The following is a 27483-nucleotide window of genomic DNA, read 5'->3' on the forward strand; positions in this document are numbered from 1 at the left end:
CATATGTGCCCATATCTCTTCCCTCTTGCGTCTCCCTCCCTCCCACCCTCCCTATCCCACCCCTCCAGGCGGCCACAAAGCACCGAGAGCTGATATCCCTGTGCTCTGCGGCTGCTTCCCACTAGCTATCTACCTTACGTTTGGTAGTGTATATGTGTCCATGCCTCTCTCTCGCTTTGTCACAGCTTACGTCCTGTTCCTTTTAAACTTTCATTTTCCTAAAGAAATCAAAGCTCACCCCACTGGGGCTGATGCTAGAACCTCTGCTCTCGCAGCTCATCTTCCTAGGACACTGCCCTGCCCCCTGGGAAGAGTTGGGAAGCCTGCCTGACCCCATTCCCCATCTTCAGCGTGCATCAGACTTTCCAGGAGGGCTTGTTAAAGTACTGACTGCTGACCCCGATTCAGTGGGTCTGGGGATGGGGCCTAGGAATTTGCATCACTAACAGTTTCCCAGGTCACACTGATGCTGCTGTCCAGGGACCATGGAGAAAAGCTATGTCAGTAGTTCTAAACTAGCTCTGTGGCTTTTAGGCTTTAAGAAATATGTGAGCCCTGTAATATAAAATGTTCTAATAGCTGTGTATTTTACTACAATTCAAATGTTTTCTAATAGCCACATTTTAAGAAGTAAAAGGAAATAATGAAATTAAATTTTAAATATGCTTTATTTATCCCAATATACCCAGTACGTCTCAAATATATCATTTCAACATGTGACCAGTAAAAAAGTGACTAATGAAATCTTTTCCCTTCTTTTATACTAAGTCTTCAAAAATCAAGGGTGTGTTTTGACTGCAGCACAGCTCAATCAGCTCTCACATACCAGGTGCTCAGGAACCATCTACCATCCCGTGGCTACTTTTCTGCAGTTCCAAGACCTCCCCTTGAAAACTCAGAAGCTGCTCTTGCAGAAAGCTCTCCTTGCACCCCTCCTGCCTTGAACCACTCCCCCCAGTGCCTCAGTGTGAACCCACTTTCTCTAATCTAGTGCTGGCCACACACTGGAATCCCTCGAGGAGCTTTAAAACATCCTGATGCTGGGACCCTCCCCCTCCCCATGTTCTGATTTCAGTGGTCTACGGTGCAACCTGAGCAAGGAGATCACGTTAACTCTGTCCAGGTGATTCTGAGGGAATAAAATGAGGGAATGGGCACGGTCAGAAGGATAAAATTCTGGCCGGCAAAAGCATTTTGTTTGGTTAACAGTTTTCAAAAACCAAATTTATTTCTAATTTTTTTCTTAAAAAAAAAGGAAATTTGACCTAAAATCTCAAAATTTTAGTTTCTCCTGAAAAATTAGGAGATCTGGCATCCCCAGGCCCATGTTTCCTACTTTCCTGTTTGATTCTCTAATGATGGTCAATTTCCCCATTAGAATGGAAGTTCTAAGAAGGGAGAGACCCTGCCTTATTTGCTCTTATTACCCCAGAGTCAAGAATTGGCCTCTGCACATAGTAGATTCTCAATTAATTATGTTGGATGAGTGAATGAGAACAGCAAAATGTAGTGTCAGACTTCCCGAGTGTTGAGGGTTGAATTGTGTCTTCCAAAAAGATATGCTCAACTCCTAACCCTGGTACCAGTGAATGTGACCTTATTTGGTTATAGAGTCTTTGCAGGTGTGATCAAATTAAGATGAGGTTATACCAGATTGGGGTGGGTCTTAGTCCAGTAACCAGCATCCTTGTATGGGGAGGGAGATTTGGACACAGAGAAAAAGACACAGACGAGACGGCCATGGGAAGCTGGCGACAGAGATTGGAGCAATGTGTCTACAAGCCAAGAAACACCAAGGATCGCTGACACCACCAGAAGTAAGGAGAGAGGCCTGGAGCAGATTCTCCCTCAGAGCCCCCAGAATGAACCAACCCTACAGACACCTTGGTTTTGGTTCTGGTCCCCAGAACTGTAAGAGAATACAGTCCTGTCATAGGTACCCAGTTTGTTGCAGCAGCCATAGGAAACTAACCCACAGGGGTTAACCTACTAGTTAGGAAGATTTGAAACAGGCTGATGAGGATTGCCAGCCATGGAAGTGGGATAAGCAATGTCACGAGCACAGCACACAAACTGAGTGTGCTAGCTTAACCATCTGCTTCTCTTGGCTGTCCATGAGGAGAGGATGCTATTAAAAATTAAGTAACTCTAATGTATTGGCAGAAAGACAGTTCTAGTAGCACTGCTTTACCCTTGAGGATAGCAAAGGAGTCACTAACACTGACTAAAACCTTAAAAAACTTGTGTTTCCAAGGTGGTGTGGGGGGCGGGGAGCTAATTTCCTGTTAATCCCATAAGAAATCTATGAGAAAGCAGTAGCACCGGTCAAGAATTGCTGAAAAATCGAAGACAGAGCTGGAGAGGGGAAAAGTCTTCTTTCCGTATAGGAATCTTATCTATTTATATCAAAATACGCTCAATTTCATAAGATACAAATACACTCAAGAAAATCACCTTTTTATCTTCCTTGTAACGATTATTTGTGGATCTTTATCTCAACACAGTCATCTTTACCTACTTATAACCTATGCATAGTTGTGATTTTGTATTGTGTGCTTGGCATTTAAGATGTTTCTATATGCTCATTAGTGTCTAAGAGTAAACATCTTGTACATGTAATTTCAAGTAGCCATCATGTCAATGCCCTGTGGTGTGTTTAGCCACAGATATAAGTCTCAAGGCTATAACAAAAGGCTGAAAGCCCTTTACAAGTGCAGAAAATATCCATGACATTTCCTTTTTCCATTGTGATTCTGAGTCCCCCGGAAATTCTTAGCCTCTTGCCAAAGAATAAATAGCACATAGGCCTCTCAGGCATCTTACAGAACTAACGGTCTCAGATGTAGCTTTTAGGATAATAAATGGAATATAGAATAATAAACATAAAACAAACATGTGGTTCCTGTTTTTAAGTGGAAGGATTACAGTTGGCACAGATTTAGAGCCAGAAGTCAGGGTGATTAAGGAGCGGAGCGTTGCCGCACAGTCATAAATTATGGAGGAGCACTGTGAAAACGCTGCTTTTGAGGAAGCCAATTTGCTTGCACAAAAATTTAAAAATGTATGTTGGAGTCCCTGAAGCAGACGAGTTCAGTACTAGTAGCCTCACCGCATCCTTCGTCTCGTAGGGAGAGAGGAGAGAGCTGAACAGGAGTAGACGTGGGGCCCAGGCCAGCGTCTTACGAGGCCGAGTGGGACCACCGTGGTGGCTGCCGGTGAGAGGGCAGCAAGTCTGCTGGGAAGGAGGCCCAAGGAGGCACATACAGCAAAGTAAAGGAGACCGTGTGAGCTGTGAGGAAGAGGGGGGTGGGAAGATGGCTGCGTGAAGCTGCCAAGGCCCTAAGACACCCGTCTGGTAAAGCAGCCTCTGCTCTGGAATCTGGGGCCACAGAGGGAAGAGACGACCGGCTGGTGGCACAGTCAAGTCCACACCTACCGGGACTTGAATCTGGGCTGCTCTGCTTCCAGGCTCAGAGCCTGCCAGCCAGGGAACGTCTCATATGGTGCAGAGCAGGGTGACAAGGGGGCATCCCTCCAGGACTTGTGAAAGAAGAAAGGAGTCGATCTGTGCAAGGGCTCAGCCAGTCCCCTGGTGAGTCTGCCCTCCCTGGGCTTCACTGAAGCTTCTTCTCTGGGAATAAACCCCATACTTACTCAGCATGCCCAAGCAGGGCTCTGTACCTGGCAACCAGAGGCCCCTTGAGAGACCAACATTCCCATTGTAAGGGGTCATCTGCCTTGAGAGCTCCTCAGGGCTTCTTCTGCCTCTCTGCGGACTCCCTGAAATCTTTTCAGCCTTCAACAAGTAAAATCGCTATTTATCCTAGAGCAATGAGAGATTCAGCAGCAAGTCAAAGTAGACTGACTATATATATATGGTTGCCCATGCCTTATTTTACAAGTAGGGACCCTTTTAAAAATTTAATAGATTTTATTTCTTAGAGCCATTTTAGTGTTACATAAAAATAGATTGGAGAGTACAGAGTTCCTGTATACCCGCTCACCTTCCGATTCATCCCACAGTTCCCTCTATTATTAGCATCTTGCATTCGTGGAGTACACTTGTTACAATCGATGAGGTAATGTACATTATTATTAACTAAAGCCCATAGTTTACATGGGGATTCACTCTTTGTTTTGTACATTCTGTGGATTTTGACAGTGTTTAGTGACATGTATCCACCCTGCTAGTATCATAGTTTCATCGACCTAAACTTCCTCTGTGCTCCATCTATTCATCCCTTCCTCCCCTCTGAGCCCGCGGCAACCCCTGATCCTTTTACTGTCTGCATAGTTTTGCCTTTTCTAGAGTGCCATATAGTTGGAATCATACAGTCTGTAGCCTTTTCAGGTTGCCGCCTTTCACTTAGCCATGTGAACTGATGCTTCCTTCACGTCTTTACTTTTTTTTTCCCCAATAACTTTATTTATTTATTTATTTTTGGCTGTGTTGGGTCTTCGTTGCTGCGTGCAGGCTTTCTCTAGTTGCCGCGAGTAGGGGCTACTCTTTGTTGCGGCGCATGGGCTTCTTACTATGGTGGCTTCTCTTATCGTGGAGCACAGGCTCTAGGTGCGCGGGCTTCAGTAGTTGTGGCATGTGGACTCAGTAGTCGTGGCTCATGGGCCCTAGAGCACAGGCTCAGTAGTTGTGGTGCACGGGCTTAGTTGCTCTGCAGCATGTGGGATCTTCCCGGACCAGGGATCGAACCTGTGTCCCCTGCATTGGCAGGAGGACTCTCGACCACTGTGCCACCAGGGAAGCCCCCTCCATGTCTTTTCATTGCTGAATAACATTCCATTGGGGAATACTGTGGGTGGACCACTGTTTGTTTATCCCTCCACCTACCCAAGGGCATCTCGGTTGCTTCCAAGTTTTGATGATTATGGATAAAGCTGCTTTAAACATCTGTGTGCAGGTTTTTGTGTGGACATAAGTTTTCAACTCCTTTGCATGAATACCATTGCGCAGGACTGTTGGATCATATGGTGAGAGTAAATGTAGTTTTGTAAGAAGCTGCCAAGCTGTCTTCCAAAGTGGCTGCACCACTTTGCGTTCCCACCGTCAATGAACAAGAGTTCCTGTCGCTTATCTTACTTTTTAGGTGTAAAATTAATAAAGACTTCTTATGGAATTTTAAATTCCATAAGATTTAATTTATTTATTTTAATGGCATAGTCATTAAAAACCTCTCCCTCACCCCCAACTTTCCACTCTGGTCTGATCTCACAGAAGTGATCACCTTACATCTATGTCTTTCCAAGCATTTTTACTATATGCTGTCCACCTACATAAGCTCAAAATTTATTACAGTTCTATGAAAATTAAGGATTCAATTTAAACATTTTGACCTAGCGCAAGAACAGTAATTTCTCTTCACAGTTTCTAAATCGGCCTGCACTGACATGACAGGTACATTTGTGGTACTAGAGAACTGCTCACTTGGAGGAGCAGGGTCATTGTTGGCTCCCTCTGATGTGGTCACTGAGTCCTTAGCTGTTTCCTCTGCCCTAAAGGTAAATGACTAAGACAATGGTGCCTCTTCCCTTAAAACCTTGGTCTTCAAGAGCTGGTCATTGGTGCTGATGCAGGCTCATGGTCCATCCCCCCAGATGAACCACTTGAAGAAGATGCTCTCAGAAGTGGACTTAAGATTGTTGCCTTTGCTTATATATTTTTGTATCTAATATTTTGTGTGTCCTTACAGCTTCACATAATCATTTGCAAAAAATATGGTAATGACGGGGTGTAACTGGCTTTCAGGGAAACAGAATGACCTGAGGATTCCCACTGGCATCTCAGCTTTCATTGGACACAGGAACACAGGCACACACGCACGCACACCAATTTTAGCATCTGCTCAGAGCAGAATGATGGGAGGATCTTTGCAGCAGGGATCACGTGAGAAACACTTGTTCTCTCAAGATGCTTCAGTTTGCTTACATCTTCAGCAGTTCCAGAGAATGCCCTTTCCTGCAAGCAAACATTAGGCAGTGCGAGGTCGTATTGTTATTTGTGGAAAAACAGAATCAAGGCTTTTGTTGTGGTTCAGGCAGCCTTTTTGTTTGTTTTCACGTGTAATAGCTGTTTTGTATAAGTAGGTGATGATGCGCTTCCTGAGTCTCTTGGAGGCGTGTTTTGGCTGAAGGAGAATGATGAACGTGGACGTGGCCCACAATCTTTCTACTTTTGGCAGTCTTTCTGTTACGACGCACAAAGCCTTGTGCAATCATGACTCCTTAATCAATGGAGCCTTCACCACATTTGCTCCTTTGTCAATGGCAAATGTGTAGGTTATTGCCTTTCTGCTTTTTCATTCCATAAATACTTCTTCAATCCAATTCACTATGAGGTGAGTTTTGCAAGACTCCAAAATCTCTCAAGAAGCTAGCAAAGCAGAAACTTTTACACCACCACACTGTCAGATTTAGAAAGACTTCTGGTTATTTCCTTACACCCAAGCCTCTGATACACAAAATAAAAGAATCACACATTTATATCACCCAGCATTTTGTGTAAGCAGAATATAATTCGGGAAGAAAGTTTTTGATAACATGCTTTCAACAAGGAACTTGAGACCTAGGAGTCATGGCGTGGGCAAATCTCAAAAATCCCTTATTGCCAAATACAAAAATGATTGTCTGTAAACAATCATTTTGCAAGCTTTTATTGACCTGCTAGCCTCTATAGAATCAAAATATGCATATAAAGTCTGGGTTTGAAGTTTGAATGATGAGAGGAAAATGCATTTTGATTTATTGTGTTTTCACTACCATTCAGTTCAAAATATTTTCTGATTTCCAATGTGATTTCTTCTTTGACCCATACGTTATTTAGAAGTGCTTTGCTTAACTTCCAAACATTTGGGGTTGTAAATTATCTTTTTTAATGATTTCTAGCTTAATATACTCTATATGGTTGTAATTTTTTGAAATTAGTTGAGACTTGCTTTATATCCTAGCATATGATCAATTTTGGTAAACAATCAATGTGCTCTTGAAATGAATGTGTATATTGCAGTGTTGGATAGATTGTTCTATTTATGGCATCAATCACATCGAGTCAGTTAATTATGTTGTTTAAATACTTCATATCCTTACTGATTACCTGTTTTTATCTGCTTGTTCTACCTGAGAGGACTGTGTTAAAATCTCTGCTTGCCATTTTAGTTTTGTTAATCTTATCTGCTTATATTTTGAGGCTATGTTATCGGGTGCATGCAGATTTAGAATTGCTATGTCATATCTTCCTCATAGATTGAGCCTTTTATGATTTTTAAATGTCCCCATTGATGACTAGTAAGACTTCTTGCCTTAAAGTTTTGTATCCACAGCTAGATAACTAGATGAGATTCTTTTGGATAGTCTTTGAAAATCAGTCTATCTATCTATCTATCTATCTTCAAAGACTAACCAAAAGAAGATAATATATAGAGAAGGTCATATATAGAGAGGATATATATATATATATATATATATATATATATCTCCTTTTACTTTCAACTTTTCCATATTCTTATATTTAAGGTGTATCTCCTTATAAGAAGCACATAGTTATGTTTTTGTCTGACTAGTTTTTTTTTTAATTAAAACCTTTAGTATTTTACATTTAATATACCAAGCTACAGAATAGTTCCATTACCCCTGAAATTTCTTTATGCTTCTCCTTTATAATCAAACCCTCCCCTAACCCTTATCCCCTGGAAGCCACTGATCTGTTCCCTGTCCCTACATTTTTACCTTGTTTAGAAGGTAAACTGGAATCACACAGAATGTCACTTTTTAATAAATTTATTTATCTATTTTTATTTATTTATTTTTGGCTGCATTGGGTCTTCATTGCTGTGCACAGGCTTTCTCTAGTTGCGGTGAGCAGGGGCTTCTCATTGCGGTGGCTTCTCTTGTTGCAGGTCACGGGCTCTAGGTGTGCAGGCTTCAGTAGTTGTGGCACACAGGCTCAGTAGTTGTGGTGCATGGGCTTTGTTGCTCGGCGGCATGTGGGATCTTCCCGGACCAGGGATTGAACCCGTGTTCCCTGCGTTGGCAGGCGGATTCTTAACCACTGCACCACCAGGGAAGGGAATGTCACTTTTTAAATCTGGATTTTTCACTTGGCATAATGCATCTGGTATTCATCCATGTTGTTGCATGCAGCAAAAGTTTTTGTGTTTGTTTTGTTTTGCTGATTAGTATTTCTTTTACAGATGTACCATAATTTACCAACTCATCATTTGATGGACACTTGAGTACTTTCCAATTTTGGGCAAAATTTTCACAAAGCTGCTAAAACCATACAGATTTTCATGTGAACGTAAGTTTTTATTTCTTTTGGGTAAATATCTAGGAGTGAGCTTGTTGGATCACATGAAAAGCATATGTTAACATTATCAGAAACTCCTAAACTATTTTTCAGAATGACTGAGCTATTTTGCATTCTCACTAACAATATGTAAGAATTCCAATTGCTCTGCATCTTTGTCAGGTTTTTTATTTTAGCCATTCTAATAGTTGTGTAGAGGTATCGCATTGGGGTTTTAATTTGGATTTCTCTAATGACAAATGATGCAGTATTTGCCATCTGTATAGCTTCTTTGGAAAAGTGTCTGATCAAATCCTTTGCCTATTTTTAACATATGAAAATCAATTTTAAAGTTACTACATAAAACTAATTGTATTTCTATAGACCAGCTATGAATAATTGGAAATCAATATTTTTAAAACAATATCATTTACAATATCACCAGACAAATGAGGTGCTTCAGTATAAATTTAAAATACTTAGGTACAGCTCTAAAATATGTGCAGGATGTGTTTGCTCAAAACTTTTATAAAACACTGATGAAAGAAATCAAAGATGACTTAATTGAATGAAAAGATGTTGTGTATTTATGGATTGAAAGATTGACTGTTAAGATGACAGTTCTCTCAAATTTAAATTCAGTGCAAGCCTATTCAAAAGATTAGCAGAATTTTTATAGACATCCATAAGCTGATCCCAAGATTTATATGGGAAGGCAATCAACTTTTGGTTTTATTGATATTATTGATTTTGCTGTTTTCAATCTTATTGATATATGCTTTTATCTTTATTACTTCCTTTTTTCTGTTTAAGATTAATTTGCTCCTTTTTTTAAGTTTCTTAAGAAACTAATGATAGAAGCTGAAATTATTGATTTGAGACCTTCTAAAAGGAAAGACTTCTCAACTGCATGTTTGAGATGAATTGACCTTCCTTATTCAAGTAACAGCAGTGACCGTTTAAGAACCCACTGTATGTCAATGGCTGTCATAGTTACTTTATTTATTTATTTACTTATTTATTGGCCACAGCACATGGCTTTCAGGATCTTAGTTCCCTGACCAAGGATCGAACCAAGGCCCATGGCAGTGAAAGCGCCGAGTCCTAACCACTGGAGCACCAGGGAATTCCCAGTCCTCGTTACTTTAAATGTTCACTTTCCCAAAAGCTTTTAAGTGTCTGCTCTCTGTGGTGTTTCACCAATATTCATTAGTGTGTTCACTTCTCATCAGAAGACTGATAGGATGTAGGAACTGAGCCTTATAACAACTTGCCTATGTTGACGCAAGTGGAGAAATTGAGATTTGAACCTAATAATAACGAATGAAGTATTTTTTCAAGTCAGTGCATTGATTTGTTCTACAGATGCTGGTTGAGCACCTGGTCTGTGCCAGCACTGTGCTCAGTCCCTGGGGCCACAGGGTGAATGCGAGCCTGTGATCCCTGCCCTCAGGAACTTTCAGTCTATGGAGGATACAGATGCAGGACACAATTACGCCAATAGGTATGGGGTTAGTGTCATCTAATCAATGGTTTGTACAACATTAACGTGGTTCTCTGCTTCCTAGGTTTATTTTGATGTTGTGAATCGCTTAACAGGACAAATTGCAGATAAATCCTTGATTTTCAGCATCAGGATCAGCGATGTGGACGATCTTGCACCCCAGTTCCCTGAGAAGGAATTTAACGTGAGTGTGAAGGAGAACCACACTGCAGGTATGCACGGCGGGGCCTCGGGGCTTCCGGTCCTCTCCGTTCCATGAAGGTTTTCCTGCTTGCATAGTGACAGGGCACTTGGTCCTAGCTGTCTTCAGGGAGACTTTTCCCTGTTCACAACCCAAAGGTTGCAGGGTGTGGATTAGAGCAAAATGCTTTGAGGTCTGCAAGCCTCATTTTGTATTGGCAATGAAATGATGTGAAAATTGTCAGTTGGAAGAGCTGATACATAAATATCAATCTAAAGTAAAGCCAAATGAATGAGGGAAGAAGAAGCAGAGGTGGGTGGTAGGATCCTAAATATCTCTGCAAATTTCTCATCTGTAAAGTGGCAGCAAGATGGCATCTAAAATTTCTATGAATCTGTGAGTCTTTAAATCCAAACCACCCTCACTAAAACGTGCATCTATTTTAATAACACAAAAGCATTATTTATTTTGCAAAACTGTCTCTAGGAAATTTGGAAAATTCCAAGAAACAAAAAGATTGAAACGGAAAGCATCTCTAATACTACCAATTAGAGGTAAGTACAACTAATGTTTTAGTTTATATTCTTTCAGTATTTTTCTTTGCATTTTGTATGTGTGTATGTATATACCCATGGTATGTTATATTTATATCTGTGTATATATTCACAGATTTATGCATATAATTACAAATGTGTATTCGTATATCTACATGCTTTTTTTCATCCTTATGGTAGTACAAAATGTATATGTGTATATATCGAATATTTATAAATATATGGGCATGCTTTTTTATATGTGCATATTTATGAATTTTCTCTTTAAAAATGCAATTTTGGGCTTCCCTGGTGGCGCAGTGGTTGAGAGTCCGCCTGCCGATGCAGGGGATACCGGTTCGTGCCCCGGTCCGGGAGGATCCCGCATGCCACGGAGTGGCTGGGCCCGTGAACCATGGCCGCTGGGCCTGCGCGTCCGGAGCCTGTGCTCCGCAATGGGAGAGGCCACAACAGTGAGAGGCCCGCATACCGCAAAAAAAAAAAAAAAAAAAATGCAATTTTGCTGTTTGTAACCTAACAGTGCTCTCCTACAGCATTCTGTTGCGTCATATTTTATGTTATGGTGTGCTTTAAGGTTTTTAACCAACCTTTTTGCCACCTTCTGCTATTTTTATAAAACATGCTTCAGTGAACATATCTGAGCTAAATGTGTGCGCCATTCAAGTATTTACCAAGCACAGATTCAGACAGGCAGAATTGTTGGTTCAAACTGCACACACAACTTAAGTGTTGCAATTTATCCGTCTCCCAGCAATATACGAGAGGGCTCAGTGTTCATCTCTGATTTTTAAGTGCTTGAACACACGATAGCTTTCTTGGCCATTTTTATTTCTTTTATCAGTTGCGTGTTCTTTTCTTTGTCCATTTCTGCTGGTGTGATTGTCACTTTTCTACATATATATTAACAATGTCTATGTCTCTGTCTGCCAATATGTATTTCAAATATGTTTTCCTGGTTTATCATTTCCTTTTAAATTTCGCTTATAGTTTTTTGGCCACACTTTAAAAAATCGATGTACCAGTTTTGTCCTTTAAGCCTGCTACATTTGCAGTCATGATTAGAAAGTGCTCCTTGACCTTATGACTATTTATCCCTCTTTATTTTGTCCGGTATGTCTACAGCTTGACTTTGTACTTAATCCACTCTGGCGTATGCCTCAATGCCATTTAGCAAAGACTCATGCTCCTACTGGTTTGATAGGCTGCCTTCGGCCGACAGTAACAATTTAAAACATTCTTTCCAAGTCAACCTATTTTTGAGATGTTTAACAGTGGATTTGGATCAAGAAAATACTCCAAATTCTCATGTCCTTTACTTCCTTGTTTCCAAAACACCGTTACTGAGAGAACGTGCCTTCTGGATTGACCGTATTAGTGGAGAAATACGACCGTCAGGATGCTTAGATTATGAGGTTATGCGCACTTTATTGTTTTGGAAAAATGAAATGGGTTCTCGCTCTCTGAGCCCCAGACTTAGGGTTTATGTTTGCAGTGAGAAACCCTCTGTGGCTAGACTGGCTACTGAAATTGCTAAAATGGAATGTTTCTGTATTAACATTCCCCTTTCCTGTGTCTGAAGGGCTTGACTTTCCTTTTCCTCTCCACTTAGACTGCTCCTCGGCTTGCATTACTAATCAGAGCGGAGGACTGTAGAGGACCACCGTTGTCATCCACGGCCATGGTTCACATACGTGTGCGAGACGGCTACAACCACATGCCACGTTCAGCCGAGACTGAGTAAGGCGCCTGCGCGGCCTCGGCTTCTAAGTCCCCACACAGACGGCCTCCACGTCCTAGGCTTGGTTTTGCTGAGGGAATTCCCCATATCACCCAAGATGTGTGCAATGCTCCAAAATAACGTAAATTAGAATCAAGATGTCAACTATATTGATAGAGAACCAGTTAATAACAGTCTCGTGAGCTTGCATTTTTACTATTTTGTGCCAGAAACTGTGTTCAGAGCATTTACATGGATCCTTAGGTTCTTACTGGTGATTTCCATTCTGCAGGTAAGAGAACCGAGGCTCGGGGAGGACGGAGGATCCCTGCTCCATCCACGTCAGGGGTTCTCAGTTTCCACACTGTTGACATTTGGGGCTGGAGGAAGGGTACGGGGGAGGGTAGGGGAGGCTGCCCAGTGAATTGTAGGATGCTGAGCAGCCTCCCTGACCTCTACCCACTAGATGCCAGTAGCACCCCCAGTTGTGACAACTGAAAATATCCGCAGACCTTGCAGAACTGGCCCTGGGTGAGAAGTCTGGGCCTGAGCTTTGCGCACAATGTTCAGAGCTCTGAAATAGGAAAGATGTGTAGGTGGGTTTGGGCCTGGCTTTTTCCAGCTCACCTGATTTATATATATTGGGTTCCACACAGGATTTCACATGCTACTAGGTCCTCAGGCTTGAAGAAAGCGTTGGCACCCACTGTTCCCATCAGTTTGGAAACACCATACCACTTAAAATACGGAAGATTGCTAAGAGAGAAAATAAAAACCCATCATGATCTACCTTCAATTTCTTAATTTTTCATTCTTCCATATGAACTTTTAAAAGGAGAATGTCCATTGTATTTGTGTCCTTCTCCTGACCTCTTTCAAGGAGGCCTTTCCTGATGACCTGGTTAAATTCCCAACCTGACCCCTGCAACATACACACACTCAGTTCTCAGGTCCCTGGTGATGGGATTTTTGCTGTCTTGTTCACAGCACCTAAACCAGGATCTGGTACACAGTAGCCTTTGTTGAATAAATAAATGCTACAATTATTTTTTTAAACTGTCATTTAAAAAAATTAATTGTATAGACCAAAGTTGAAATGTTTTCAATGAAAGCATCTCACCTAACAGTATATAATAACTGAAACATATTTATTATGTTTGAGTCTTGTTTCAAAATCCTTCTCTGGCTTAGTAAAAAGCTGTGCTCCCAAAAGTAGGGCTGGAGAAAATATACGCTGTTATTTTGATGTGCTCATCTAGAGAAATTATCTTGTCACCAAAAGTGTTGAATAAGGAGCTATTTGAAAGATCTGTTATATGTTAGAAAAATGATCGTCTTAATTGAAATAATCATAAGAGCTCTATTCTAGGAGAAGAGTTAGATTTTTTTAGGCAGCATAAACTAAGGTATGTATTATTATTTTAAAACTTCTTTAAAAAGTAGTGCATCACGTTGAATTGAAGGGTACTTTTAAAGTTACTCAGCTAGTTATTCAGACACCAAGTCACAGGGACCAGGGAGGACATGTTTGTTACTGATGCTCGTTCTGCTGTAACAGGCAGTTTCAGATCCTTAGGGGTCAAGTTCAATCTCAAGACAAATATCCAGGTTGTTGTCTCCAAGGCCTATGTTTTCTTTCTTCTTTCTTTTTTTTCTTTTTCAATTGCATTTCTTTTTCTCCATGACACTGAAATAATGATTGCTGCTGTCAGTATAACATTTAGATAGCGGATGGCCGAGCCAGCCAGGGCGTGTTATGTCTTGAGGTCCAAGATGGTGATTCGCCATTTACGTCAGCACGGAGAGTGAAGTTCAATATATTAAATGGCAATGAAGGGGGACATTTTGACATTTTGACTGATCCTGAGACCAACGAAGGGATTTAAATGTAATCAAGGTAAATGCATCCCCGCAGGTAGCTGTAGATGTTGAGGCCCTTTCTGTAGGATTCCTGACAATGAAATAGGCGCCAACAGTGGTGATGATCCGTGTGTTCCGACCCCCATGGCCAGTGAGGAAGGCAGAGCTGCACAGTGATTTCTGCCATGGACCCTCAGCCCTTTTGCCTCCATGGCTCCTCCCACCAAAATTATACATATCAATATTAAAGATTTTTTTTTAATTCTTTAATAATTTATTTTTGGCTGCGCTTGGTCTTCATTGCTGTGTGCAGGCTTTCTCTAGTTGTGGTGAGCAGGGGCTACCCTTCGTTGCTGTACGTGGCCTTCTCATTGCGGCAGCTTCTCTTGTTGCAGAGCAGGGCCTCTAGGCGCGGACTGCAGTAGTTGTGGCATGCAGGCTCAGTAGTTGTGCCCTGCGGGCTCTAGAGCACAGGCTCAGTAGTTGTGGTGCACAGGCTTAGTTGTTCCACGGCATGTGGGATCTTCCCGGACCAGGGCTCAAATGCATGTCCCCTGCATCGGCAGGCGGACTCCTAACCACTGTACCACCAGGGAAGTCCCTTAAAGATTATTTTTGATATGACTAATTACTCCAACATTAAATTTTTTTGTTTTAGACAAAATATAATAGATTTATATAGTCCCTAACATTTTTTTCTCCTGTTGTGATAAAAGCACTTAAAATATTTTCTCTAACCCTATGAGTTCATTGTTTTTCCTCCTGGGTTTGAAAGAAATTAGAACATTTGCACGGCCCCGTAAAAATATTGTGGGCTCCTGGCAGTTTGCCTGCTGTGACTAGTGGAGAGTTGGCCCTGCAGTAAAGTATTATTGTCTCATTTACTGATAAGGAAACCGAAGCCCAGAGAGGTTGGGTTGTTTTCAGGAAGTCACACAGCTGGAATAGCGGTTCAAACTGGGGCAGTCTGACTCCAGTGCCTTTAGTCTTAATTGCTCTCAGTAGACCCTAGAACGCCCAGTGCCTCTGGTGCAGTGCAGGTGAGTCAACCTGGGGGTCAGGTTCAAAGGCAGACCCGAGTTAGTAGGTCTGGGGTGGGGCCCGTTTCTGCCTGTCAGTGTAACAAGCTCCCAGGTGATGCCGACGGGCCACATCCACACTGTGAATAGCAAGGCTCTGTGGATTCTCTACACCAGCCTGGGGCTGAATTCAGCCTGGGGCTGAATTTCCCAAATATTCCGAGTCTTTCAATCCTTTTAAATCACTGACCACTTTGTACCCTGAATAGCTATGATCATTAATATCTATATTTCCCTAAGCTCCCCTAATATTTTTTGCAGTAGAGTTGTCACATTAATGCTTTATTAGGTTATGGTTTTCGTTGCATTTTTCATTACCCTCTGATGGATGGTGGCTCTTTTCAACCAGGAGCGGGGAGGGGAAGAAAAGAACTCCATAAGTGATCTGAAAATGGGCTGATGACTGTCTTTTGATCGTTATCAAAGACGATGTAAATAATAAATGAAGCACAAAAGCCACAGGCGCTGGGTTGACAGTGACACACACGTGCTGAGCAGGCTTCATCTGGCCGCCTTTGGACTGTGAGACTCAGCCAGTGCGGAGCCTGGTCGTGGCCGTGGAGAACAAGGAGCCGCTCTTCTCCTGCGAAGGGGGGCGGCTGCAGAGGCCCCGCAGGCTGCGACCAGCACCACCGTGAGTGTGCGGGTGGCCAGCGTCAACGACGCGGCCGCCTTCCTCCCCGGGACCTTCATCGTCAGTGAAGGCGTCGGCGCTGGGCCTGGGTCTCAGGTGGGAATTTTTAATGCTACTGATCCGGACAGAACTGCCAGCCGGATAAGGTGGGGAGACAGGAGCGGGACGGGAGGCGGGTTATGCAGAATTAGCCACATGCCCCAGAGGATCCCTGTTGGAAATTAGCTCCTTTCATGTGCTCCTGAGGACGACTCCATTCCAGTTATGAGAATACCAGAAGCCACCCAGAACACACTTCCCCAGGTTCAATGCCTTCTTGTTTCTATAGCGGTCTCTGACCCCCAAAGGTGGAATCCACTTGTCCGTTTCCTTTGCATTTAGCACAAAATTCTTTTACAGTTGTTTCTTGTATTAAAAGAATTTGTTATGTATTTCTAGTTCCCCTTTACCAAAGGTTGTAAACTGGCAACCCTCTGGCTTCTGGGCGACAGAAGTGTTTTCTTTTTCATTGTGGTAAGATGTATGTAAAGTTTACCGCGATCAGCATTTTCAGGAGTACATTCCTATTGTACTTCACAGTGTACCCTCGCCACTGTCCATCTACAAACTCTTTCCATCTGTCTCTTTTCATCTTCCTAGCCTAAAACTCTGCCCCCAGGAAGCAATAACTTCCCGTTCCCCCCACCCCCAGGACCTGGCACTACATTCAACTTTCTGTCTCTATGAATGTGACTGCTCTAATTATGTCGTATAAATGGGATCACACAGGATTTGTCCTTTTGTGACTGGCATATTTCACTTAGCATAACGTCCTCAAGTTTTACCCATGTTCTAGCGTGTGCCCCAGCATTTCCTTCCTTTCAAAGCTGAGTGATATTCCATTCTATGTATATACCACACTTTATCTATTCATCCCTTGATGGACACTTGGGTTACTTAGTGTTTTGTTTTTAAAAACACAGTTTCGATGATCCCCAGGAAGGTGGCAGAGTGGGAGGCACAGGAATCTCTCTCCCCATCCAGACAGTCGTGCTGGCAGAATCTGTCTGATGTACCTATTTTGGACCTCAGGAATCTGTTGAAGGCTTGCACCTTCCAGGGAAGGCAGACCGTAAACTGTGGTTAATTTTGGTCCATTTCAACTCTTAGCACAGTACCTTCCCCAGCGGCTACCCTTCCCCACCTCCAGCCCCACGTGTCTCTGGAATCGCACACACTGCTTGTGGGAGCCGGGGTGGGCAAAAAATTAACAGAAGTTAATTCCCTTCTTATCAGTAATGACTTTATATGTAGAAAGATTAAACTCTCCAATCAAAGGACAGAGATTGGTAGAATGGATAAAAACACATGATCTGGCTCTATGTTGTCTTCAGGAGGCTTTCTTGAGATCCAAAGACACAAACAGGTAACCTAACACCATATACAAAAGTTAACTCAAAATGGATCAAGGACCTAAATGTAAGTCCTAAAATAAGACAACTCTTAGAAGAAAACATAGGACAAAAGCTTCACATCACTGAATTTGGCAACGATTTCTTGGATATGACACCGACGGCACGGATAACAAAGATAGTCAAATCAGACTTCATGAAAATGGAAACGTTTTGTGCACCAAAAGACACTATCCACAGAGTACAAAGCCAGAATGGGAGAAAATATTGGCAAGTCATATATCCGATAGGGGATTAATATCCAGATAATACAGAGAACTTCTAAAACTCAACAAGAATAAGAACCAAAAAAAAAACCCCCATGATTCAAAAATGGGCAAAAAACTTGAATAGACATGTCTCCAAAGAAGATATACAAGTGGCCAATAAGCACATGGAAGATGCTCCACATCACTGATCATCAGGGAAATGCAAATCAAAACTACAGTGAGATACCACCTCACACCCAGGAGAATGGCTACCGCAAGAAAAACAGAAAACAACTGTTGGGGAGAGTGTGAAGTAATTGATACCCTTGTGTACCACTGATGAGAATGTACAATGGTACAGCCTCTGTGAAAAACAGTATGGCAGTTCCTCAAAAATCAAAAATAGAATTATCGTATGATCCAGCAATTCCACTTCTGGGTATGTACCCAAAAGAACAGAAAACAGGGTCTCAAAGAGTTACTTGTACACCCACACCGACAGCAGCATTATTCACAGTAGTTAAAACGTGGAAGCAGCCCAAGGGTCCACTGATGGATGAATGGTCAAGCAAAGTGTTCTCTATACGTGCAATGGAGTATATTCAGCCTTAAAAAGGAAGGGAATTCTGCAACGTGCTACAATACGGATGAACCTTAAGGATATTGTGCTAAGTGAAATGTGCCCACCACAGAAAGACAAATTCTATGTGATTCCACTTACAGGAGGTACTTAGAGTAGTCAAAAGTCATAAAGACAGAAAATATAATGCCAATTTCTAGGGGCTGGCGGGAGGGGAATGGAGAGTTATTGTTTAATAGGTACAGAGCTTCAGTTTTACAAGATTAAAAGAGCTATGGGAATGGGTGGTGGTGATGGTTGTACAGCAATGTGAAATATTTAATACCACTGAAATGCACACTTAAAAATGGTTAAGGTGGTAAATTTTATGTTATGTGTATTTTACTGTAATAAAAAAGAAAAAAATAATAAAGCTGCCATCATTTAAAAATCAAGAGATTAAGCTAACAACCCAAATTATCTGGTTGTTCTTGAAAAAGAGGAAGATTCGGCATCACTGGGTCTGTGTCCCACGAGGTCACGATCATCTGGGGCATAGAGAGGGTCCTGCATCATGTCCCTTCCACCTCTCACTCAGCGGTTGGCTCCAATCCCCATCCGAGCAGTTCGCTCATTTCTGCCACCTGCTCGGACCGTCGCGGGCACGAGAGTTTGAGATTCTTCCTTAGAGCAATGCTTCTCAACCATTGAGAAGGACCATATTTTGCTTCTTTTAATTTCCAATTCACTGTGGAGTAATAATTTTATAAAATATTAAAAAATAAATTACAAAAAATGATTATGTGCTTGGGGGTCACAGTAATGCCACCGACTATAAAAATTCCCCAACACTTGCTCTCAGTTTCTGCTCTTGTCTCATTGTGGGCAGCTAACCAAGAGCTCCAGACCAGCACAGGTCCACGCAGGTGCATGCTGAGTTAGAATAAGAATCACCTGGAGGGCCTGTTAAAATGCCCATTGCTGGGCCTCACCCTTGTGGTTTCTGATTATGAGGTCTGGCATGGGGACTGAGATTTGCATTTCTAGCAAGTTCCAAGGTGATGCTGAAGCTGCTGGTCCCTGGACCTTGCTTTGGGAACACCCATGTAGAGCCTGTATCTGATTCAGTGCTGTATTCCCATCCCCACAGTATGGTTGGTCGCTTTAAAAACCATGACCTGTCAAATGTCAGAGAGATTGTTACTGACCTTTGCCAAAGCCTTTACACAGCATGAAAGAGAAGGCACGGAAACTCCCTTTCTCTGGCCCTTTGGTGGAGCTGCACCTTTTCTGTGTTTGCCTGTGGGTACAGGCCTTTCCTTCTGCGGGTCCCTCAGGAGGAACAATAGCCATGCTTGGCATTCCGGCTTGGTTCCAATGGCTGCCTTTTTCTTTTTTTTTTTTAAAAAGGGTTTTTATTTTTTTATAAATTTATTTTATTTATTTATTTTTGGCTGCGCTGGGTCTTTGTTGCTGCACGTGGGCTTTCACTAGTTGCGGTGAGCGGGGGCTACTCTTCATTGGGGTGCTCGGGCTTCTCATTGTGGTGGCTTCTCTTGTTGCGGAGCACGGGCTCTAGGTGCACGGGCTTCAGTAGTTGTGGTGAGCGGACTCAGTAGTTGTGGTGAGTGGACTCAGTAGTTGTGGTGAGTGGGCTTAGTTGCTCTGCAGCATGTGGGATCTTCCCGGACCGGGGCACAAACCCATGTCCACTGCGTCAGCAGGCGGACTCTCAACCACTGTGCCACCAGGGAAGCCCCCGGATGGCTGCCTTCTGATTCCATCAGGTCTTGGGGAATTCCGGAAGGCTAGGTGTGCCCACCCATTAAAATGGCATCAGGTGTGCACAGGTGAGGGAGGATGTAGACGACCACGTTGCCTGACTGGATTACCCACGTTTGAATCCTTTGGGCTCCAGGGTAATAAAGAAAGTCCTGTGCTTCTCTGCAAGGGCAGGCTGGTTTTAACAGTAAGCCACCAGCACCTGTAGGCAACTGAAGCTGGCTCTTTTCCAGGATGAAATGTTTTCCCTAAGGTGGACAGAGTTACGTGCAGCCCGACAAGGACAGGGCTCTTCCTGCTCAGTGAATACCGATTTAACACTGTAGTCTGGCCTCAGATCCCTGGGCCTTCGTCAGATTCGTGAACACTCCTAACTTCCTAAATTCACGATAGGAATTGTGTCTGCTGTGATACATTTGGATTTGTCTCTCTTGATGTAACGTGTTAATTTTAAAAATTGCATGTGTTTTCTTCTACAAGATACGAACTGGCTTATGAGCCGGCAGATTGGGTCAGTGTAGATGAGCTCTCAGGGGCAGTACTCACCAGGAAGCAAGTTGACCGCGAATCCCCTCATGTGAATGAAAGCTTTTACATGATCATCGCTCATACTTGTTGATGATGGTAAGGGTTGACCCCAAATTGTCAGGGGGGTGGGGATGTGTTTTCTTGCTTCTTGAGGGAAAATGACATGGCTGAATGTCTTCAGAACACTGGGAAAAATATAAAATAAACCTTTTTATCACTGTGAATCCATACTGGTGATTATTTTTGATGATAATTCTTGAAACAGCAAACTAAGGGGCTCTGCCATGGAAAGCGGGGCAGCATTCGTTCAGAGATGATGAACCTGATTAGGGCACTGCCACTGTCCCAGCATCTTTTTCATCTGTTCATAAGACAACTCTCTAGCTCTTTGTCAAAGCCAACTGCATATGATAAACATTAGCACAGTTTCCCTGTACTTGGACCAGCTTCTAAGCTCATGTAAATGTGACCGTACAGGACAAATTTGTTATAAACCAGGATGCCTGGTCTCATGAGCATGTTTTAACACTTTTCTCTATAATCTCCCAAGGCTGGATTTCTAAACCTACCAAAGCATAAAGCTGAATAAATAAAAAATTTCAAATAACTTTAGTGATTGCATTTAAGAAAAATCTGTAAAAACCCAGGTTCCCAGGGCTATATGGTTGTATATCCCATTTGTATGATTAACAGTAGAATGTTGGTTAGGGAGATATCAAATCTGTGTTCCTAATTGGTGTTAGGTGAGGAGGGCTCCATGATTCTGTTATGGATGGTTTCACGAATGGCACTTTTTTCAGTGGAATGGCTTTAAAAAATTAAGCTTTTATTTTGAGATAATTGTAGACTAACATACAGATTTTAGAAATAACGTAGTGGTACCCTGAGTTCCCGTTGCCCAGTGTCCCCCAGTGGTACCACCTTGCGAAACCCTAGTGCAGGATCACGACCAGGACTACAAGATGCAGCACCAGTCCGGGTGCAGACATTTTCATCACCACGTCACACCCATCCCCCCCTCCCTGCCCCCCCCGCCCCCCCGCCCCCCCAGCCTCCTGCCTTAACACCTTGCATGACTGATGGTTGTTTTTGGTTCTTTTAAAAGTAATTTATTTATTTTTGGCCGTGTTGGGTCTTTGTTGCTGTGTGCGGGCTTTCTCTAGTTGCGGCGAGCGGGGGCTAACTCTTCGTTGTGGTGCGCGGGCTTCTCATTGCGGGGGCTTCTCTTGTTGTGGAGCATGGGCTCTAGACACCCGGGCTTCAGGAGTTGTAGCACAAGGGCTCAGTAGTTGTGGCTCGTGGGCTCTAGAGCGCAGGCTCAGTAGTTGTGGCGCATGGGCTTAGTTGCTCCACGGCATGCGGGATCTTCCCAGACCAGGGCTCGAACCCGTGTCCCCTGCATTGGCAGGCAGATTCTCAACCACTGCGCCACCAGGGAAGCCCGTGACTGATGTTTTGATCTACTCGATGATTCTACATTCTACCTCTTTCTACAAATGATGTGAAGGGGCAAGTGGTTTTCTTTCTTTCTTTGTTTTTAAATTTTATTTATTTATTTATTAATTTATTTTTGGCTGCGTTTGGTCTTCGTTTCTGTGCGAGGGCTTTCTCTAGTTGTGGCGAGCGGGGGCCACTCTTGATCGCGGTGCGCGGGCCTCTCACTGTCGCGGCCTCTCTTGTTGCGGAGCACAAGCTCCAGACGCACAGACTCAGTAGTTGTGGCTCACGGGTCTAGTTGCTCCGCGGCATGTGGGATCTTCCCAGACCAGGGCTCGAACCCGTGTCCCCTGCATTGGCAGGCAGATTCTCAACCACTGTGCCACCAGGGAAACCAAAGTGTTTTGTTAACTTATCCTGCCCAGATATTCTGAATTTTCAAAAAAGCAGGAAAACAGATTGAGCCCCTGCAGTAAAGCTTATGACTTCGAAAGGGAAACGGCTTCAGTGTGTCCGTAGAGTGGTTCTTTTCCCAGAGGCTGAGAATGCTAATTTCCCAGGGGTCTGTGTGCATGGAGCAGCCTCTTTAGTTAATCAGCAACCCTCTTGGAATCCCCCTGCCACAGGTGTCCCGCCACGGACGGGGACGGGGCCCATGCTGCTCTTCCTGTCAGACACCAACGACGACACGCCCACCCTCTACCCACGGTCTCGATACCTGGAGGTCTGGAGTCTGCAGGAGGCAGGCCCCGCCCCACCGAGGTGGAGGACGGGGCCCAGGAGCCCTACTCCCACCCGTTCACCTTCAGATTGGACAATACGTGGGCAAACACAGAAGACAAATGGAGACTGGCGGAAAATCATGGTGAGTATTCACATTGGTCGGGGATAAAGGATGGAAAAAGACAGAAACCTGACTTCCACAGACTTAAGCAAAAGAGGAATGTGTTAGCTTTGTAACCGAGAAAGAGGCTAAGTGAGCCTGTGTCCCAGCAGAGCTGGGGGCCCCGAGGACTTCCTGGAGAAGGCAGCTCTGGACCTTGGCCCTGCCTTTCTCTGGGCCTTTCATCTTAAGGCAGGCTCTCCTCTTGAGGTGGCAGGGTAGCAGCTGGGAGTCCCTGGGACTCATCCTGGCACCTAGCAAGAAGGTGTACCTCACTGCAAGGCTTGAGTTACCTGTCCTGCTCAGCATCGTGGGTGGGGAGGGCAGAAGTGCTGATTGGCTGGTTCTGAGCCCACATCTGGATCTGGCTGGGATCTGGGCTTAGCCTCTCTTGACCCACACAGGCTGAGAGTTCAGGAAGTGTGGGCTCCCCCAAAGGAAAATTGGGGTGCTTTTACCAGGAGGAACCACCGGCATCCAGTGTCAACATCCTATTTTGTGCTTCTATTAACTGGTCTCTAGGATGTAACCTGTTTTTTAGTTGAAACTGTGAGTCCATGTTTATATTTCCCAGACCCAGAGTGTGCTGTAAAGCATTGAAATGTACCCCAAAAGAGGTCTGGTCTTCCGGGAGGTGATCTCCAAGCCCTCGGAATATCCTGCCTGATAAAAGTGTCTCTGCTTACCTAGGGGAGGGGATCTTGTGTCCATCAACAGGAACAATGTGATTTAGGGTGTGGCCTTTGGGTCATGTACGCGTGTGGGTGTCAGTTAATCAGCCATGTGGGTGGCTAGCCAGTTTTACAAGACCAAGTTCTGACAAAGACTGTGGACACAGGGCTCGGTGAGCTTCCCTGGTTGGCAATATTCCATGCATCTTGTCACTCATGGATGCCGGGAGGTGACGTGGTCCTGACTCCATGGGCAGGAGAATTGGAAATTCTGCACTTGATACTTTCCTAAACTCTACCCCATGTACTTCCTCCCTTGACTGATTTGAATCAATATCCTTTCAGTGTAATAAACCCTAACCCTGCGTATACGGTTTTCAGCCAGTCCTGAGTCCTTCTAGAGAATTATCAACCTGAGGGTGGTCTTGGGAACCCCTGAACTTGCAGCTGGTGTCCGAGTGAGGGTCGCTCTGGCGACCCTAACTTCATACAGAGCTTTGGCACATGGGAGGCACCTAGGAAATACCCACCGAGCAGCTGAACAAATGCACAAGTCAGTGCAGCTAAGGTCCCTCTCCCTCTGCAGGTCGCTCAGTGGAACGTACGCTGAGGAGCCTCCCACGTGGTGACTGCTTGGTGCCGCTTTTCATCGGAGACAAACAGGGACTTTCCCAGAAGCAGACTGTCCATGTGAAGGTCTGTTCCTGTCCTGGTGGATTCACATGTGCAGAGCCCTCCGTCGGGAGACGGGCTCCTCCAGGGGGTCCTGGCCTCCCTCTGTGCAGCGTTCATAGCTCTGGCAGGTCAGCAGATACAGGAGCTACCCTGGGAATGCGGCTCCTCTCCCCAGCCAAGGGGATGAGTCATCGGGGGTGGGGAGCAGATGATGGCCGAGGTCAGCGCGATGCCTTTGAGAATAACCCGTAGGCTCGTCAGAGTCCCAGACTCAGATCAGAGGTTGCCGCCCTGGTCAGAAATGCTGCCTGCCTGGCAGAGGCAGCTTCTACGTAGTACACAGCAACTTACAGCCATGGAACCTATAGATGGACACTGTCTAAGGGTGACTGTGTGGTTTATAATAGCTGAGGGCAGCAATGAACACAAGCTCCCAGGGTTGGCAAAGGCTAACGAGGAAGCTCAGTTTTCAAGGAAATAATAAAACGTTACTGCTCACATGGTATTAATCAGTTCAACAGATAGTCATCTGGCACCTGCCTGCGCCCCAAGCTGTGCTAAGTGCTGTGGCTACAAAGGTGCTGACGGTGCACTTGACCCCTGAGTTCACGGCTGAGATACAAGTTAGCAGCACGGGGTCCTGTCGGAACCTCTGATCTAGGTGAGCTTGTGCACCTCGTTTCTGCCTTTCTCTCATCACAGCCGCTCTGCTTTTCCTGCTGAGATGCTATTTTGTGTCTGAAGCCAGAGGCAGGGCTGCTCTATCCCGCGTGAGGAAGGCATCCAGACCCCGATCATGTAGAACGACGGGAGTGGAGCTGCCCCGTCCAGGTAGTGAACTCAGTGCTTGTGTTTCATGTCGATGCGAGTTAGGCATGGCCGTACTGTTCTCACTCACTGTTCTTTCTCATTTCACCATCTCACCATATTTGAGTAGCAAATGGGAAAGAAAGTCCTGTGAAAAATGTCCAACCCCACTAAACTGATTTCTTATTTTAGGGCATTGGTTCTCAACTGGGGGTGATTTTGCCCCCCCGCCATTGCCCCCTGCCCCCAGGGGACAGTGGGCAGTGTGGAGGCATTTTGGTGGTCACAACTCAATTGGGAGTGCAGCGGGGGGATGAGGCTTTTGGCGTCTGGCGGGTAGAAGCCGGGGAGGCTGCTGAACATCCTGCCGGACACAGGACAGTCCCCACAACAGAGAAGTCACTGGCCCGAGTGTCAGCAGTGCCAAGGCTGAGAAACCTTGTTTAGGAAAAATGACTTTTGCCAGGTGGAGTTTCTCTAAATGGAAAACATGCTATGCTCCCTAATTAAGTGCGCCCACACTGGCTTCTTGGCCGTGGTGTGGGGTGAAGTAAGGCAGAACCCACTCATGCAGCGTCTCCAGCAGAGGTGGAGCAGAGAGCCTACTGGCCCTGCAGGGACAACCCTGGGCCTTTGTCACGGTGGGCGAGTCATTTCTGCGCATCCTCAGCTGTGAGCGAGGGAGGATGAAACCAGCCTCACAAGTTGGTTATGGGTCAAGGAAGACGAAGCCCATGACAGCACCTCACAAGCCTCCAACACAAGGTGGAATCAGCCAGCGACTGCTGGGTTTTCACACCTGCCGCCTCTGATCCTGGCCCTGCCTTGGCTCCATCGCCCTCGTTAGCAGCTGGGCTGTGAGACACAAGCGCTGTGAGCGCTCCTGTCTGTCTTCACTTCACTCTGAGCTAAGGCTGCTTGATCCAAAAGACGAAAGCCAAGAAATGTCAAAAGGGAACACTGTCTTTCACGCAGAAGATCCAGTTGCCTCATCTGCTGTTGTCTGAGACCTCTACCCTCGGTTTCCTCCTGGAAGGAAGCGACTTAGTGAGATGATTTTGGGAAAAGAGAGTCCAGTTAACTTTGGTCCCTGGCTCGGATGAATAGGGAGATATTCTAAAAGATGATTGGTGGTCGGAGAAGCTGATGGTTGACCAAGACTCCTAGGGTTCTTCCCACATTCTCTCTCCTCTGTTGGCACAGAGGAAGGGGAAGTAAGAGCTTTGGACCACATTGAGGATGCATACACCTGTAAGTCCATGTCTGTGCAGGCCTGCGTTCAGCCCTCCCTGTCGTGGGGACAGGAAGGTAGAGGCATGGTCCGAACTAGCTAGATAGTTGGATTCCCAGAAGGAATGCCCCCTGCCCCCAGCTATGAGAAGAGCAGCTACCTGTTTTGATTTGTTTGTGTAATTTTAAGAAGGAAACCATCCTGACGAACAACAGTGCTTTGTGGGACAGATAGAATCCCCTGCCTCAGGCAGTTCTACTCTGCTCTGATGCTGAACCATCCAGGAAAATGGAAAGAGCTTCTGAGCCAAGGGGCTGTGCTTAGCCTCCCACTTGGTGGGTGGAGCTGAGGCTGCCCCGCTGGAAGGAGGCCAGTGGGGAGGGCGTCTCCCCAGGCACTGGCTGAGGGCACTGCCAAGGTGGGAGAGGAGCTGGTGATGCCTCTTCTTGTTGGCCAGCTGCTTAGTGGTTGTCTTTTGGGGAAGGAGGAGCAGCTACAGAAGCAGAGTGTGTGGAAGGGAAGCTTGGTCATTGCAGGGCTAGGCCGGCAGGTTGGAAGGGGTCTGGTGGCACTGACCAAGGGCCAGCTGTCAGAGGGACAAGAGCACCCAATCCGGGACAAGGGGCCTCTAGCTCATCTTGTCCCAGAAGATGTCCTTCCTCTCATCTGCTACTCACAGCCCAGGACACACCCCCGTTCCTGCCATAGTATCTTAGGGCTCTGAGAACGGGGATCCAACAAACCTGGGTTTCGGTTCCCAAACTGTGTCTTATCAGATACAGAATCTAACCAATCCTCGACTTTCATATGTAAAGTGAGATCAGTGATGTTCTTTTTCTCTCAGGCTTTTTGGACAATTTAATCAAGTAGCACATGTAAATTAGTAATTACTGGTACATAGTGACCAGTGGCTGCTACTACTAGTATTATTAACAGTAATTACCAATTATGTCTTTGTAGCCATTGGTAAATAAGGCTACCCCAAAGTGTCCACGCTTCTCCGTTACCCATCTCCGTTAGCCTGAATATACCAGCCTGCATTCACACACCGGGGACATTGTACACTCCTGGGAAGACTCCTTCATCCCAGATGCCATCACTGACTCCACCCACCTTGTCCTGCTCTGCCGCCGGACACCCCCAATCAAGAGGTTCTGCAGGGTAGCATAGGGGCCTGCCCTCTCTGTGGGGAAGCTGGTGAGCTCTTACAGAAAGAAATCCAGCACCCATCAGCTTCTGAGGCCCTCAGTGAATATTGGTTGAATGAGGAATGGGTAAGGCTGCACACAGCACCGCCCAACCGCGGTGACCCCAAGAGCCTTCACTGTGAGTCTTCGAAGAGGATGAGAACAGGCTTTTAGATGCCGAGGCCCTAGTGAAACAAGGCTTTTGGTTTTGTTGGTTGGTTTTTGTTTCTACCGTCACTTTACATGAAACACTGAACAA

General features: G+C 44.8%; 1 protein-coding gene across 1 annotated transcript in view; it reads left to right on the forward strand.

Annotated features, from left to right (window-relative positions):
- Positions 1 to 27483, forward strand: part of CDH26 (cadherin 26) — a 39580-nt gene that overhangs the window by 1375 nt on the left and 10722 nt on the right. The window contains 16 exon segments of the mRNA XM_032604635.1: positions 9865 to 10012; positions 11781 to 11947; positions 12145 to 12279; positions 13965 to 14136; positions 15690 to 15803; positions 15806 to 15971; positions 20286 to 20418; positions 20420 to 20429; positions 22397 to 22495; positions 22498 to 22635; positions 23911 to 24070; positions 24072 to 24127; positions 24702 to 24740; positions 24743 to 24778; positions 25057 to 25142; positions 27058 to 27198. Of these exon segments, the coding sequence (XP_032460526.1) occupies positions 9865 to 10012; positions 11781 to 11947; positions 12145 to 12279; positions 13965 to 14136; positions 15690 to 15803; positions 15806 to 15971; positions 20286 to 20418; positions 20420 to 20429; positions 22397 to 22495; positions 22498 to 22635; positions 23911 to 24070; positions 24072 to 24127; positions 24702 to 24740; positions 24743 to 24778; positions 25057 to 25142; positions 27058 to 27198 (1800 nt within the window).

Source organism: Phocoena sinus, chromosome 15 (assembly GCF_008692025.1).
Source record: "Phocoena sinus isolate mPhoSin1 chromosome 15, mPhoSin1.pri, whole genome shotgun sequence".
NCBI lineage: Eukaryota > Metazoa > Chordata > Mammalia > Artiodactyla > Phocoenidae > Phocoena > Phocoena sinus.